At 31.5% G+C, this 13,903-nt stretch overlaps 1 protein-coding gene across 1 annotated transcript in view; it reads right to left on the reverse strand.

Moving 5' to 3' along the window:
* LOC139518880 (DNA replication complex GINS protein SLD5-like) overlaps nucleotides 1-13,903 on the reverse strand; it is a 43,045-nt gene that overhangs the window by 26,812 nt on the left and 2,330 nt on the right. Inside the window, exons 2-4 of the mRNA XM_071310546.1 lie at nucleotides 8,696-8,842; nucleotides 5,057-5,110; nucleotides 3,994-4,091 (exon numbers count right to left, since the gene is read on the reverse strand). Coding sequence (XP_071166647.1) covers nucleotides 3,994-4,091; nucleotides 5,057-5,110; nucleotides 8,696-8,842 — 299 coding nt within the window. The remainder of the gene's footprint in view (nucleotides 1-3,993; nucleotides 4,092-5,056; nucleotides 5,111-8,695; nucleotides 8,843-13,903) is intronic.

Here is a 13,903-nt window from a genome sequence, read left to right on the forward strand (position 1 = left end):
AAATCGCCTTTAAATTGTAGCCAACAAAAGACACAAATCAATAACAGTATTTATTACACAAAAGTTTACAAGAAGTATTACACAAATATTACTGTCAACTTAACTGTCAAAATATGAGTCCAATCTTTTATCTTTATCTGTATCCGGACATCTTTCGGAATCCAATCTGAATATTACGGTCACAATCCAGTATGATGTTGTTTGTAGAATAAAAGTGTCAATCCAAAGGCTATGAATATTAATGTCTGTCGATGTCTAAGTCCAAATCCAAGAGTAAGTCCAAGAGTGAGTTTAACTTTAGTGTCTGTATATATATATATTTGTCATGGAAGATTCTAGAACAGTCTATAATGGAACATCCTAGAAAGTTACAACAGAAGTTTCTAGTAAAATGTAGAAGTTTATATAATGCATCTTTTATTAGGATCATTCTGGAAAGTTCCAATCATTCTGTAATTGTTCCAGAGATTTCTATACTGCACAATTCTAAAATTATTCTGTAAACAACTATCAGGCCACACAATACAAATAAGGCCAACATAAATAAATACAATAATTACAATATCATAAAAAGTTAAGAATATTATGACAAAATATAATTTACTAATTTTAATAAGATTGTATTCAAAATTTTGTAGAGAGAGTTTCTTGAGAAGTTGTTTCAAATTCCAGCTATGTACAAACAAAAGTTGATAATTTATAAACCACAGTTGTGTATTTCCAAAACATGTTACCAATATAGGTTGCTCATGGGTCTGGTACTAACTCAACATTATCTTGAGGTGACATAAAGCAATACTGCAAAATAGTACAATTCTATACAACTTGAAAGTAGTTTGAAAGAATTAAGCTACATAATATAGAGGGTGGTAAATATTTCATGCAACGTGATCGCCGTTTTTTATTTGACGTTCAACATGTTTTTACTTTTTTATTTGACGTTCAGTCGTGCAAGACGGGTGCCTCGTTCAACGTTTTCTGCTTATTTAATTTAACAGGCATCGTGATTTTCAAAGTCTTATTTTGCGTGCTCGGTATTTTCAAATAAAATTCAAACACTTGACAGGGATCGTCAAGAAATACTTTTTTAAAAGCCGTAAACAAATTAAATCATAAATGTGTATACTAAATCGGGAATATCAAGTAAAACAAAGAGTTAATATATACAAAAAGACAGTGATTCAGTCACACAAGGTTCACATAAAAGTATTTATTTTTCGTGCAACGTTCATTACAGAAATTATTTCACGTTCAACGTGAAATTATGTCTTATTTCACGTTTTTTCCGTGCAAGCACCCCCCTTTTACCACCCTCAATATAAGGTATATTATAAAAGAATCCAATTAAAAATTAAATAAAAGATAAGATTGCTGCTAATATCTTTGCCATAAATCAGATGCAACTAAAATGGTTGGGGCCTAAATGTCTCAGTTGATCACACCTACCACAAGTGCTGAAGTGGATTACTATTTTATTTGCCAAATTGTTTTTTTATTCTTCATATAACCTAACTTTTATTATCTATTATTTTCAGCAGATTAAATTCAGAATATGTTTTGTTTATTCTACCAGAGTTTATTATCAATAGTTATAAATTTATGATACCTCTATTAAATGACTATTAGTCTTGACTGTTGTGTTCTTGTCTTTAAGAGAAAAATGAATTACTTCCCCTTTAAAATACAGAATTTACAATAAATATAACCATATTCATATCTTGTTTCTACAACCAATTTAAATCTATATTAACCTTTAATATTCTTTTTGAAGTTGTAGTACAATAATAATAATTTTAAACAAATCAGACTACCTCAAATTATGAAAACCTCTGATTTACATTTGACCAAATGTGAAAGACTGGCCTTCAACCCTTGTAAACTATATTTTCCCATGACTAGGTTGATCAAAAACAACTATCCTTCACTCTGCCACTGTTGATGTATCTGTGACATTCAATAGCCCAGTGAGAGGATTAGATTGAAACCTGAGACAAAGAAGCAGGTATTCTTCTTCAGTAGAAATACCTGTGCCGACATCTCAGGGACATAAACCAAACTAATTAAGTAAATAAAAATCCTAAATCTCCAAAAAACATCATTGAAATTGATTGGACTTGTTTATTTTTGCCCTACTAGCACTTTATGCTGGAATATAAAAAAAACCTGCCTTTTAAATTGACAATAATTTTCAAATCTTAATTGTTGAGCCTTCGACTTTTTTTTTCTTTTTTCTCCATCCTCGAAAAAGCGACACATAGTGATACTTAACTTGAACTATCCACAATTTCTACCTAACTTGGACAGAAGCTTGTTTATGATCAAAAGCTAATATCTAGAAGGAAATTTTATAAAAATATATTTCCTGTTTTTCTGTTTATTAATTTACTTATATATGGACTCAAGTTTTTCTTCCAATTAACATTACATACAGTCTGCACTTAAAGTTCTTAAAACATTTATTAGATTCAAATAGTAGGCGAGAAACTGGGTTCCATGGATCCCTTACAATTTTTTTTAAAAGCCATGGGACTAGTGAAGAATAATGAATTCTAATGGTTTCTGTATAACGAAAAAGTGACAGACATGTTTGATAGTGGCCTTATTGTAAGAATCTAATATTCACCAGTGACGAATACCTATTTTCACAGTGAAGTTCTTAAGAAATTCAGTTTTCTGAAAGCATTTATAAAAGATCTTTAGTTTTAACACCTATACTCTTTCTTCATTTGCACACTTACACAGCACAAATGGTGTAGCTCAGTCAATAACTAAAAATAGCAATATTTCTGTTTCAGTCAGATTCAACAGTTTTAAAGATAATAAATAGACAAAAATTGCCACATGTTCTATTTTTGGCAATGTTGGCCTTGTTGGTGGACAGGCAGGGTCATCAGACATATATTTAAAGTAGATTTCCTAATACTGATTGTGGCCAAGCTTGGTATTATCACAGTGTATCACAGCTAATACAGTGACTAGAAAGGAAATAAGCCTTTTTGTGGAAAATTTACATTCCTGCGTTCTACTGATGATGTCGCAAACAGTACTCTTTTTTATTTTTCACGAAAAAATCAATGAAAATTGGTAAATTTCCATTCATTTTTGGACTGGAAACATATAGGGAATACGTCATCAAATAAGATCTTTGAAAATGATGGTTGTAATAACATTTTACATGTTTAACTTGAAAATTTAGTTTGTCAACTCCTGCGCTCTATGTTTCCTTGTCCTTATAAATTTGGTTGAAATCCGTCCAATTTTGTCAAATTTCCTCAAAATCTCTTATTTTGACCTATTTTGAATGTAAAAATCAACGATTTAGAATATAACTTCGACACAAATAGTTCTATATAACTTTCTATGTCTTTAAAACAACTTTTAAACATTTTTTATCTTGTACCATTGAACTTTATAATTATGGCCAAATATAGCCCTTACCGAACTTACTTCTTAGTCCAGTCGTTCAAAGGAAAGCGTTTTGAAGATATTGTGCTAGCTGTAACATTCCAAATTTTTGTCCAAGTTCATAAAACCATCAAACCCTTTAGTGCTTAATATTTATATTAAGTAATAGGCTATTGTCTTAATGCTCTCTTCTATACTAATATTGAATACTATTTTTTTTTTGGTGAGCTTTCTTGATATCAGTACATACTTGCTGGACAAATAATAATCATTCCAATTATCAAATATGCAACATGAAAATTAGGTTAAGATTACAGATATAATTAATCTCTCAATCTTATGAAACTCATAATAGGTAAGCTAAAGCTATCTTTTGGCAATGTATATTTTGAAGTAATAATATACTACATTCTGCTGGTACCGACCGTCTCTTGGTGTGTTTAAAACAGTCATGCATAGTTTGCACACCTTTTTGCCACTTAAAACTCTTTAAAACAGAAATTAACTTCTTGTGCTTAACATGCAGGGACTTGCTAGAAAAATCCTGACTAAAACTCAGAAAAAGATGGTAATTTTTTAAAATCTTACTCCTTTGCAAAAGTAAATTCTTCTTGAGATAATTTGCAGGGTTCTTCTTCCTTTCTTTGTTTGTCTTGTTCCAAAATATATGTCGTATATTTTTCAATCTGCAATAAAAAAAAAATATCAATCAAATAAAGTAGATTTCCATCATTTAGGCTTTTCTAATCTTGGCAAATTAATCTATTTTTATATCACTTCACATATAAATACTACTCAGAAAGTGTTTAAAATAATTCTATATGGGACTTGACTTTAATTGCAAATATTCCTACAGTATAAAAATTTAATGACTATATATCAAAAGGTAGAAAGTTTGAAAAGTGCTTGAAAATTGTTCCACCAATTGATTGATTGGTGTTCAACAGCACTTTCAGCACTATGGTCTATTTCATGGTACTTAGTTTTGATTAGTGGAGGAAGGTTGAAAGGCCAGAGAAAACCATTACCTTCTGTAAGAAAAATGACAATTCTTCTAAATAAATATTAGTTCAAGGACAATGGACATATGAAGGTAGAAAACTACACCACAAGGTAGGAAGCCTTCAGGTCTTTAACTTCTCAAGTATAAAGCATTATGCACTGTACAAGTAGTTAACATTACCCCTGCTGTCAGATAGTTATCCCCATGTCATTTACCACAGGCAGGTATATAAGACAAAAGAGATATTCAGTGCAATTAATTTCTTAAATATTTTCTTAAAGTTGCACTTACATACAGAATAATGGCATTTTTGTTTTTAATACTGACTTTATCAGCAAGAATATCAAGCGAGCCTGCTAGAAACAGTTCTATATTTGTTACTGTGGATACATTAATGTTCGTTGGATACCAATTTTTTGTGGTTTTCGTGGTTACAGGTGAACCACAAAATTAAATGTTCCACAAATGACAGATTTGCTATAGGTTTGTATGTGGACTGCATCAAAAACCCCAAAATTAAATATCCACCAACATGCAAGTGTTCCCTAATCCACGAAAATTGGTACCCATGAAACTCAATGAATCCACAGTATCAAGACAAGTGTGTTGAATTTTTTTATATTAAAATAGATGTCGTTTCATACATACTTTCTGTAATCTACACCTTAGATAACTGCTGAGGACATATCGTATTCTATCTATCTGCAAAAATAATACAATTCATTAAAGCTGAAACTTGAGATAACAAAAAATCAAAATAAAAGAATATGTCTTTTGAGATTTATAAATGTCCCCACTCAAGCTTTCCTAATAGGGTAGTAAATGATGTTACTGAATTTATTGAAAAGTTCTTTTGTTGTTATCTCAGGACAGGCAAGTTGAACATTAGAATTGTTGTTAAAAGAGAATAATATGCATTGGAGATAATATTGTGGACAAAGGAAGATAACTCCAATTTCAAATACATGTATTACTTATATAATGACATCATTGATATTATTTGAACAGATGCTACATTCATGCACCTTGCTCAAATTATGTAACTAGTCTTTACAAGTATGGTCCTATAAATTCACATCATCTTATAACTTTAATATCTGCACTTATATTCCATGCATAAACTTCTTGGAATATTAATTGATAAGATGAATAGGATGTTGTGGTCAATGCGCTGAATGTGTTTTGCCTATTTCAAAAGTAGTGTAGAGTTGGGAAAATTGTCAGCTTCATAGGGGTTTTGATTGCATAAATGGAATTGTTACCCCTGTGACTGATTTTGCTGAAGGTAGCATATGTATGTCATTTCACAAGACTTTATTTACATAGAGGGTAGTGTTATAATTTCAGATGACAAAAGAAAATGAAATTTTATATTTTGTAAATAGAAGCAACATGATGGATACCTAGTTTTTCTTTCAGGTATAATTTTTCTGTAACCTCATTTCCATGGTTGATGACTTAGTAAACATAACTATAAACTTTAACATGATATCGTGATCTATGTTATTTCAAATTAAATGTCAAATAAATATATATATTTATTAATAGTATCGGAAGTACATGTCTGTGTTTGTTTGTGTTCAACACCTGTTGATGAGCACATGGTTGCATACCTGGTATACTACCAATATACATGAAGGTAGGATAGTGATTCTCGTGCAGAATCTTATTATAAATAACAGATATTTTGTTAACAAGTTATTCAATGTTCTGCTTTTCCAAGTAGTATACGTTTCATTTTATTATACATATACCCCACCCAAACCATTTGATAGACTTAAGTTATCCTGTTAAATGATGTGACAACATAATTTGTAATAATGATGTATTTATAGTGTTTTGAAGATTGTGTTGAGTTTTATTGGCTAAATAATTTATGTTTCAATAAGAACATAAGTTGGATTAATATTAGAATTGTGAGGTGTAAATCTTTGCATGACAGACAGGGTAGCTGATCTTGACATTTCCATGGTTTATTGATCAACATCAATTTAGTAATATTGTAAATGTATATACATTTGTAATAAAATTGAGAAAGGAAATGGGGAATGTGTCAAAGCTACAACAACCCGACCATAGAGCTGTCAACAGCCAAAGGCCATCAATGGGTCTTCAATGTAGCGAGAAACTCCCGCACCCGAAGGCGTCCTTCAGCTGGCCCCTTAAAATATGTATACTAGTTCAGTGATAATGGACGTCATACTAAACTCCGAATTATACACAAGAAACTAAAACTAAAAATCATACAAGACTAACAAAGGCCAGAGGCTTCAGACTTGGGACTGGCGCAAAATTGTGGCAGGGTTAAACATGTTTGTGAGATCTCAACCCCCCCATATACATTTACCTCTAGCCAAATTAGAAAAGTAAATGCATAACAATACGCACATTAAAATTCAGTTCAAGAGAAGTCCAAGTTCGATGTCAGAAGATGTAACAAAAGAAAATAAACAAAATGACAATAATACATAAATAACAACAGACTACTAGCAGTTAACTGACATGCCAGCTCCAGACCTCAATTAAACTGATTGATAGATTATGTCTTTATCATATGAATATCAGGCACAATCCCACCCGTTAGGGGTTTAGTATCATACCATCATAACATATATGAGAAGAACATAACCCGTGTCATGCCAACAAAAGTGTTTAGTTCCGGTGCAAAGACCCTATAAGCGAATCAATATTAAAGCCAAAATATGCAATCTTTAATGACCTGACAACAGTATCGTAACTATATCGCTTCTTAATAAGTCTGTTTAAAGGTTTTGTAAGCTTTTGAGGTGAATACTGACATGTTTGTGCTTTGTAAAGAATATTACCATAAAAGATTGGATGTGAAATACCTGAATGTATAAGATGTCTGCATGTTGAGTTATATTTACCAATTATTTCCTTATACCGATGATAAAATTTAGTTAATGTTTTGACTAGTTTGTGATATTGAAACCCTGGTGTAGTAATTTTTCATATAAGCAATTGTTTTGTGTGTGCTTATTTGCATAAGATTAATTGGTATCTGAGTTGACTGTATTTCTGAAATTATCAAAACATAAATAACAGACTGAAATTATTTCATTGTTCATAAATTCAGTCTTTAAACAAATATTTAACAAACAAAATGTATTTGTAAGTGATTAGGGCCAGTATGGAAACAACATTCAAGCTTGATACATCTCTGAGCTTGGATTGTGATTAAATATTTGACACAGCATAGATTTCTGACACAGAATGAATGTGATCTAATGAACTTAAAATTTTTTTTTTACCTATTATGGTCCAATATCCAAAATCTAAATCCAGATTGAATCAGCATAAAAAAGAATCCCAAGAATTCCATTTTTGATGAAATCAAACAAGTTTAATTTTGGATCATTTGACCTCAATGTAGACCAATATGATAACAGGGCCCCAAAATCAATAATCTAAATGCATGGTTAGATTTAGCATATCAAAGAACCGCATACATTCAATTTTTGTTGAAATCAAACAAAGTTAAATTTTGGACCAACTTGAAAACTAGGCCCATAATCAAAAATCTAAATACATGTTTAGATTCAGCATATCAAAGAACCCCAAGAATTCAATTATTGTTAAAATCAAATATTTAATTTTGGACCCTTTCGACCTTTATGAAAATCAACTTGAAAACGGGACCAAAAATTAAATTCAGCATATCAAAGAATCTCAATAATTCAATTTTGATGAAATCAATCAAAGTTAAATTTTAGACCCTTTGGACCTCATGTGAACCAATTTAAAAACAGGGACCAAATTTCAAAAACAATATTCACGGTTAGATTCAGCATACAGCATACAGATCCCCAAGAAATCAAGAATAAAAGTATTAGAAAAGTATTGTTTTGGCACCTTTACCCATAACCCCAAATATCAATCCCAACCTTCCTTTTTTTGTAAGTACCTTGTGGTTCAATTTTAGAAAGATCCACACAAGTAATTAGTTGTAGTCTGGAAACTAGAAAAATACTTATTTTGACCCCTTTTGGGCCCCTTGTTCCTTAACTGTTGGGACCATAACCCCCAAAATCAATCCCAACCTTCCTATTGTGGTTTCAAACCTTGTGTTTAAATTCCATAGCGATCCATTCCCTTAAACTAAAGTTACTGTCCGGAAACTTAGTCTCTTCACACAACACTGACGACGACAACAGCAACGACGTGATACCAATATAATACTAATGCAAAATTTGTTTGCGGTCATATAAAAATTGCATGTTAAATGTTTGTTTGTTTGTTTCTTTATTAAATATATAGTTTATATACCTCCATCCTGTGTATACTAATTTTGAAATCGCCTTTCTTGGCTCTTTTTATGTTTTCCTCCATTTCTGTTATTTGATCTATCATGCATTCTACCAACTCTACTTTACATTCAAGGAGATCTGGTGAAAATTTCTCATTTAACCATGCCTGAAAAAGAGAAATAACAATTTTACTTAACATTCATAGACAAAAAATTTCAAAAAATAATTGAATTAAAGAACCTTAGTGAACGTGCTCACATACCCCTCATCCCCACATTGTCACTGGAGAAATAAAATAACTGGAAGAAAAAAAAATTGTATAAAAAAAGAAATCGAATCGTAATTTCCTGTCGATATGCACATCTACATAGTATGTTCTTATTTTCTAAAAAGTTTCATGAAATTCTGTTTTGTGGTTTCAAAGGAGTTGCGGTGACAAACTGTTGAAGAGGTCTATTGAAGCAAATAAGTTCAAAGGGGTATTACTCCTAGAAAAAAAATTGAAGTCCTGTCGATATGCACATCTGCATAGTATGTCCTTATTATCTAAAAAGTTTTCATGAAATTCTGTTGTGTGGTTTCGGAGGAATTGCGATGACATACTGTTACAGTAGTATATTTAAAGCAAATAAGTTGAAAGGGGCGTAACTCCTAGAAAAAAAATTGAATCTTTATTTCCTGTCGATATGCACATCTACATATTATGTCCTTATTATCTAAAATGGTTTCATGATATTCTGTTGTGTGGTTTGAGAGTTGCGATGACAAGAAAAAGGACTAACAGAGGGGCGGACAGACAGACAGATGGACGGGTCAAAAACATTATACCCTGCCCAACGAATGCGTTGGGTATAATAACAATTTAGGTGTTTGAATCTGGGACTATTATAACCTTTACACCAATCAGTGTAATAAAACTCAACACCTTGGTTGTTAGAACGAGACTTGACCTGCATGATTTATGATACACCATTTTGTTTTGACAGTGGGCTGGCAGCATGCCTTGATCTGATAATTTCTGCAATTTGTTTTTATAGTTATTTGACATGATAATCCTCAATGTATACACGATTACTATGAAGATAAAAGATATCTCAATCTTGGACAGTTGTAACTTATCACCAAATCATGCCTTAAGGGGGCTCACGGGTATAAATAATAAAAAAAATAATATAGGATTTCGCTTTATTTTTTTATAAATGAACTTTATCATATATATTGTACTTAATACAAAAACGAAATAAAAAAAGGGGTCACCTTTCATTTAAGTTCACAATCTGTCTCTGAAAGAAGCATACATTTTTGTTAATGTCTTTTTTTTCTGTTGAACTAATAGGAGAAATAGAGGTAATATCGAATTAAAAAAATAACCTAATTACAGAAATTGCTTAAATTTTACAATTATTTAGTTTATGTACAGCTGATTTGAAAACAATAATATAAAAATATAGGTCACTGATGTGTTGAAAAAGATATTTCAATTTTAATGCCCCAAAATGGCATTTTCGGACCAAAGCAGATAATTTGGAGCTTTTTCAATGAGATAAACATTTTAAAAGTCATCTGGGGCCAAACCGAATTGATTTGTTTGGTTGATTTTTGTATCTTATCATAAAGTAATAACTAATACATGTAGTATAATAAATAAAATTTGTAATGAAAAAAAAATGTTTAATATTTGCTGAAAATTTTGTACCCGCTAGCCTCCTTAAGCGGAATTAAATTGTTTCGCTGAGTGCAGCCGGATATGACAGCAGAGGTCCAACCCTGATTAGTAGGGGCAAAAATGGACACAATATTGGCACTTGATATAGGTCTATATTTGGATTGTACTTAAATACTTGACACATAATAGTTTTCTGACACAGAATAATAGTAAACTGCAGTCAAAGAACTTAAATAATCAATCGGTTATGTGATTTGAATTTATATTCATATTTTTGCTGTTGTGCAATACACTATGCAGTTGCTAATTGACCCCTTCCTGGCACCCCCCCCCCCCTCCCTTTTCCCCTATGAATTGTCCTCCCCTTTTCTAAAAATAAAAAAACGTTTTCCCTCAAGACATGGTCATAATCTCAATTCAAATTTCCTAAGGAGTAAGTTAGTAACCATAATAACCCATTTAAATACATCATTAAAGTTTAAACTATTTACGCATCGACTATGTAATAGATAAGGCTAAACTATGCACACGATTTATCAGGATCTCTGATGTGATTAATAATCAAAGAGCTGAAGAGCTCTGAGGGAAAAGACGGCCATTGTTTCAATTTTTAGGGGGGTATCTTTTGATAGTCTACATACAAAGAATGAGCAAAAGAACAGCTAGAACATATAGAAAGGCTGACAATAATGAAACTAACTGTTGTTTATTGTTATTTCATTTCCTTAGTCAAGAATTCATCATAGAGACAATTTGGACCAATGAGATCTGCACCTTCTAAATCAAAACATTTGATTAAAGTTGGGAGTTAATTCAATTGAATTTAACAACTGCTACAATATATTTTAGAATTTTAATTATGTACAACTGAACGGCAGGCTAAGACCATTCTCATTTTTTTGTGACAGTATTCTCAAGAAAGTGAGGACTGAAAAATCTATTCAGTTTTAATTTTCCATTGATAAAGTTCCAAGTTACAACTCTCATCACAGGGATACATGTACTTATAAAATCAAATATGATTGATATAAGCTGTGTGAAGTTTGTTTCCAGATCCCACATTTTGATATATCTGTAAAATTCATGAATAAATAGCTTTAAACTACAACCAGGTGCTCCGCAGGGCGCAGCTTTATACGACCGCAGAGGTCGAACCCTGAACAGTTGGGGCAAGTATGGACAAAACATTCAAGCATGATACAGCTCTGAATTTGGATTGTGATCAAATTTTTGACATTACATGTTTTTTTTTACACAAAACAAATGCCAAGATTTTACAAATCAATTAAAGATTTCTTCTTCAAACTTTTTAAATCTAAAATTAAATAGTTGACACAGCATAGGTTTCTGACACAGAATGAATGTGGTCTAATGAACTTAAAAGGTTTTTTTTGCCTTTGAGCAAATCACTATGCTGTTGAATATTAATCCTCTCAAAAAAATGTTTGAAGAAATTTTCTTTTTATTTATGAAATCTGAAATGAGAAAAATTTAACCCCCCCCCCTTTTTTTTCACATCACCGTTTCCCTTTTTCAAAACTGATATCAATTCAAATTTCTAATGGAGTTTGCAACAATAACTACTCATTTAAATACATCATAAAATATTAAGATGTAAAAAAACTGCTTGTTATCACTGAATGGTAAAGATTATTTAAATTTATCAGTTGGTAGTAAAAAGTGTATATACATTGTATATTGTATATAACAAAGATTTAAGTTGATTCTGGACAAAGAAAGATAACTCCAATTAAAAAAAATTCTTGCTATTGCACAATATTGTGCAATAGGATATTTCTTGCTTACTATTCTGGACAAAGAAAGATAACTCTAATTAAAAAAAAATTTGCTATTTCACAATATTGTGCAATTAGATATTTCTTGCCATTGCACAATACTGTGCAATTGAAAAGACTTGCTATTGCACAATACTTAATATAATAATTTTAGATCCTGATTTGGACCAACTTGAAAACTGGGCCCATAATCAAAAATCTAAGTACATGTTTAGATTCAGCATATCAAAGAGGCCCAAGAATTCAATTTTTGTTAAAATCAAACTTAGTTTAATTTTGGACCCTTTGGACTTTAATGTAGAATTTGAAATTTGAAAACAGGACCAAAAATGAAGAATCTACATACACAGTTAGATTTGGCATATCAAAGAACCCCAAGGATTCAATTTTTGATGAAATCAAACAAAGTTTAATTTTGGACCCTTTGGACCTTAATGTAGACCAATTTGAAAACTGGACCAAAAAACTTCAATAATCAAGAATCTAAGTACATTTTTAGATTCAACATATCAAAGAACCCAACCGATTCATTTTTTGTCAAAATCAAACTAAGTTTAATTTTGGACCCTTTGGACCTTAATGTAGACCAATTTGAAAACGGGACCAAAAGTTGAGAATCTACATATACAGTTAGATTCGGCATATCAAAGAACCCCAATTATTCAATTTTGATGAAGGTCAAACAAAGTTTAATTTTGGACCCTTTGGGCCCCTTTTTCCTAAACTGTTGGGACCAAAACTCCCAAAATCAATACCAACCTTCCTTTTATGGTCATAAGCCTTGTGTTTAAATTTCATAGATTTGTATTTACTTATACTAACATTATAGTGCGAAAACCAAGAAAAATGCTTATTTGGGTCCCTTTTTGGCCCCTAATTCCTAAACTGTTGGGTCCTAAACTCCCAAAATCAATACCAACCTTCCTTTTGTGGTCATAAACATTGTGTTTAAATTTCATAGATTTCTATTTACTTAACCTAAGGTTATTGTGCAAAAACCAAGAAAAATGCTTATTTGGGCCCTTTATTGGCCCCTTATTCCTAAACTATTGAAACCAAAACTCCCAAAATCAATCCCAATCTTTCTTTTGTGGTCATAAACCTTGTGTCAAAATTTCATAGATTTCTATTAACTTAAACTAAAGTTATGGTGCGAAAACCAAGAAAATGCTTATTTGGGCCCTTTTTGGCCCCTTATTCCTAAAATGTTGGGACCAAAACTCCCAAAATCAATACCAACCTTCCTTTTATGGTCATAAACCTTGTGTTAAAATTTCATAGATTTCTATTCACTTTTACTAAAGTTAGAGTGCGAAAACTAAAAGTATTCGGACGCCGGACGACGACGACGACGACGACGCCGACGCCAACGTGATAGCAATATACGACGAAAATTTTTTCAAAATTTGCGGTCGTATAAAAAGTAATATTTAAAAACAAATGAAAAAAAAAATGACCACTACAATAATTATGTTGGAACGCAAAATTATTTTTTAATTGATGACTACTTATCAGATATATATAGAGAGCCCAGGTGGTCGTGTGGTCTAGCGGGACGACTGCAGTGTAGGCGATTTGGTGTCACGATATCACAGTAGCATGGGTTCGAATCCCGGCGAGGGAAGAACCAAAAATTTGCGAAAGCAAATTTACAGATCTAACATTGTTGGGTTGATGTTTAGACGAGTTGTATATATATATATATATATATACTTAATGTGACATTTTTAGTGTTCAGATACATTAACTTTCATTTTAGGGGTAA

The sequence above is a fragment of the Mytilus edulis genome, chromosome 4, assembly GCF_963676685.1.
Source record: "Mytilus edulis chromosome 4, xbMytEdul2.2, whole genome shotgun sequence".
NCBI classification, from domain to species: Eukaryota; Metazoa; Mollusca; class Bivalvia; order Mytilida; family Mytilidae; genus Mytilus; species Mytilus edulis.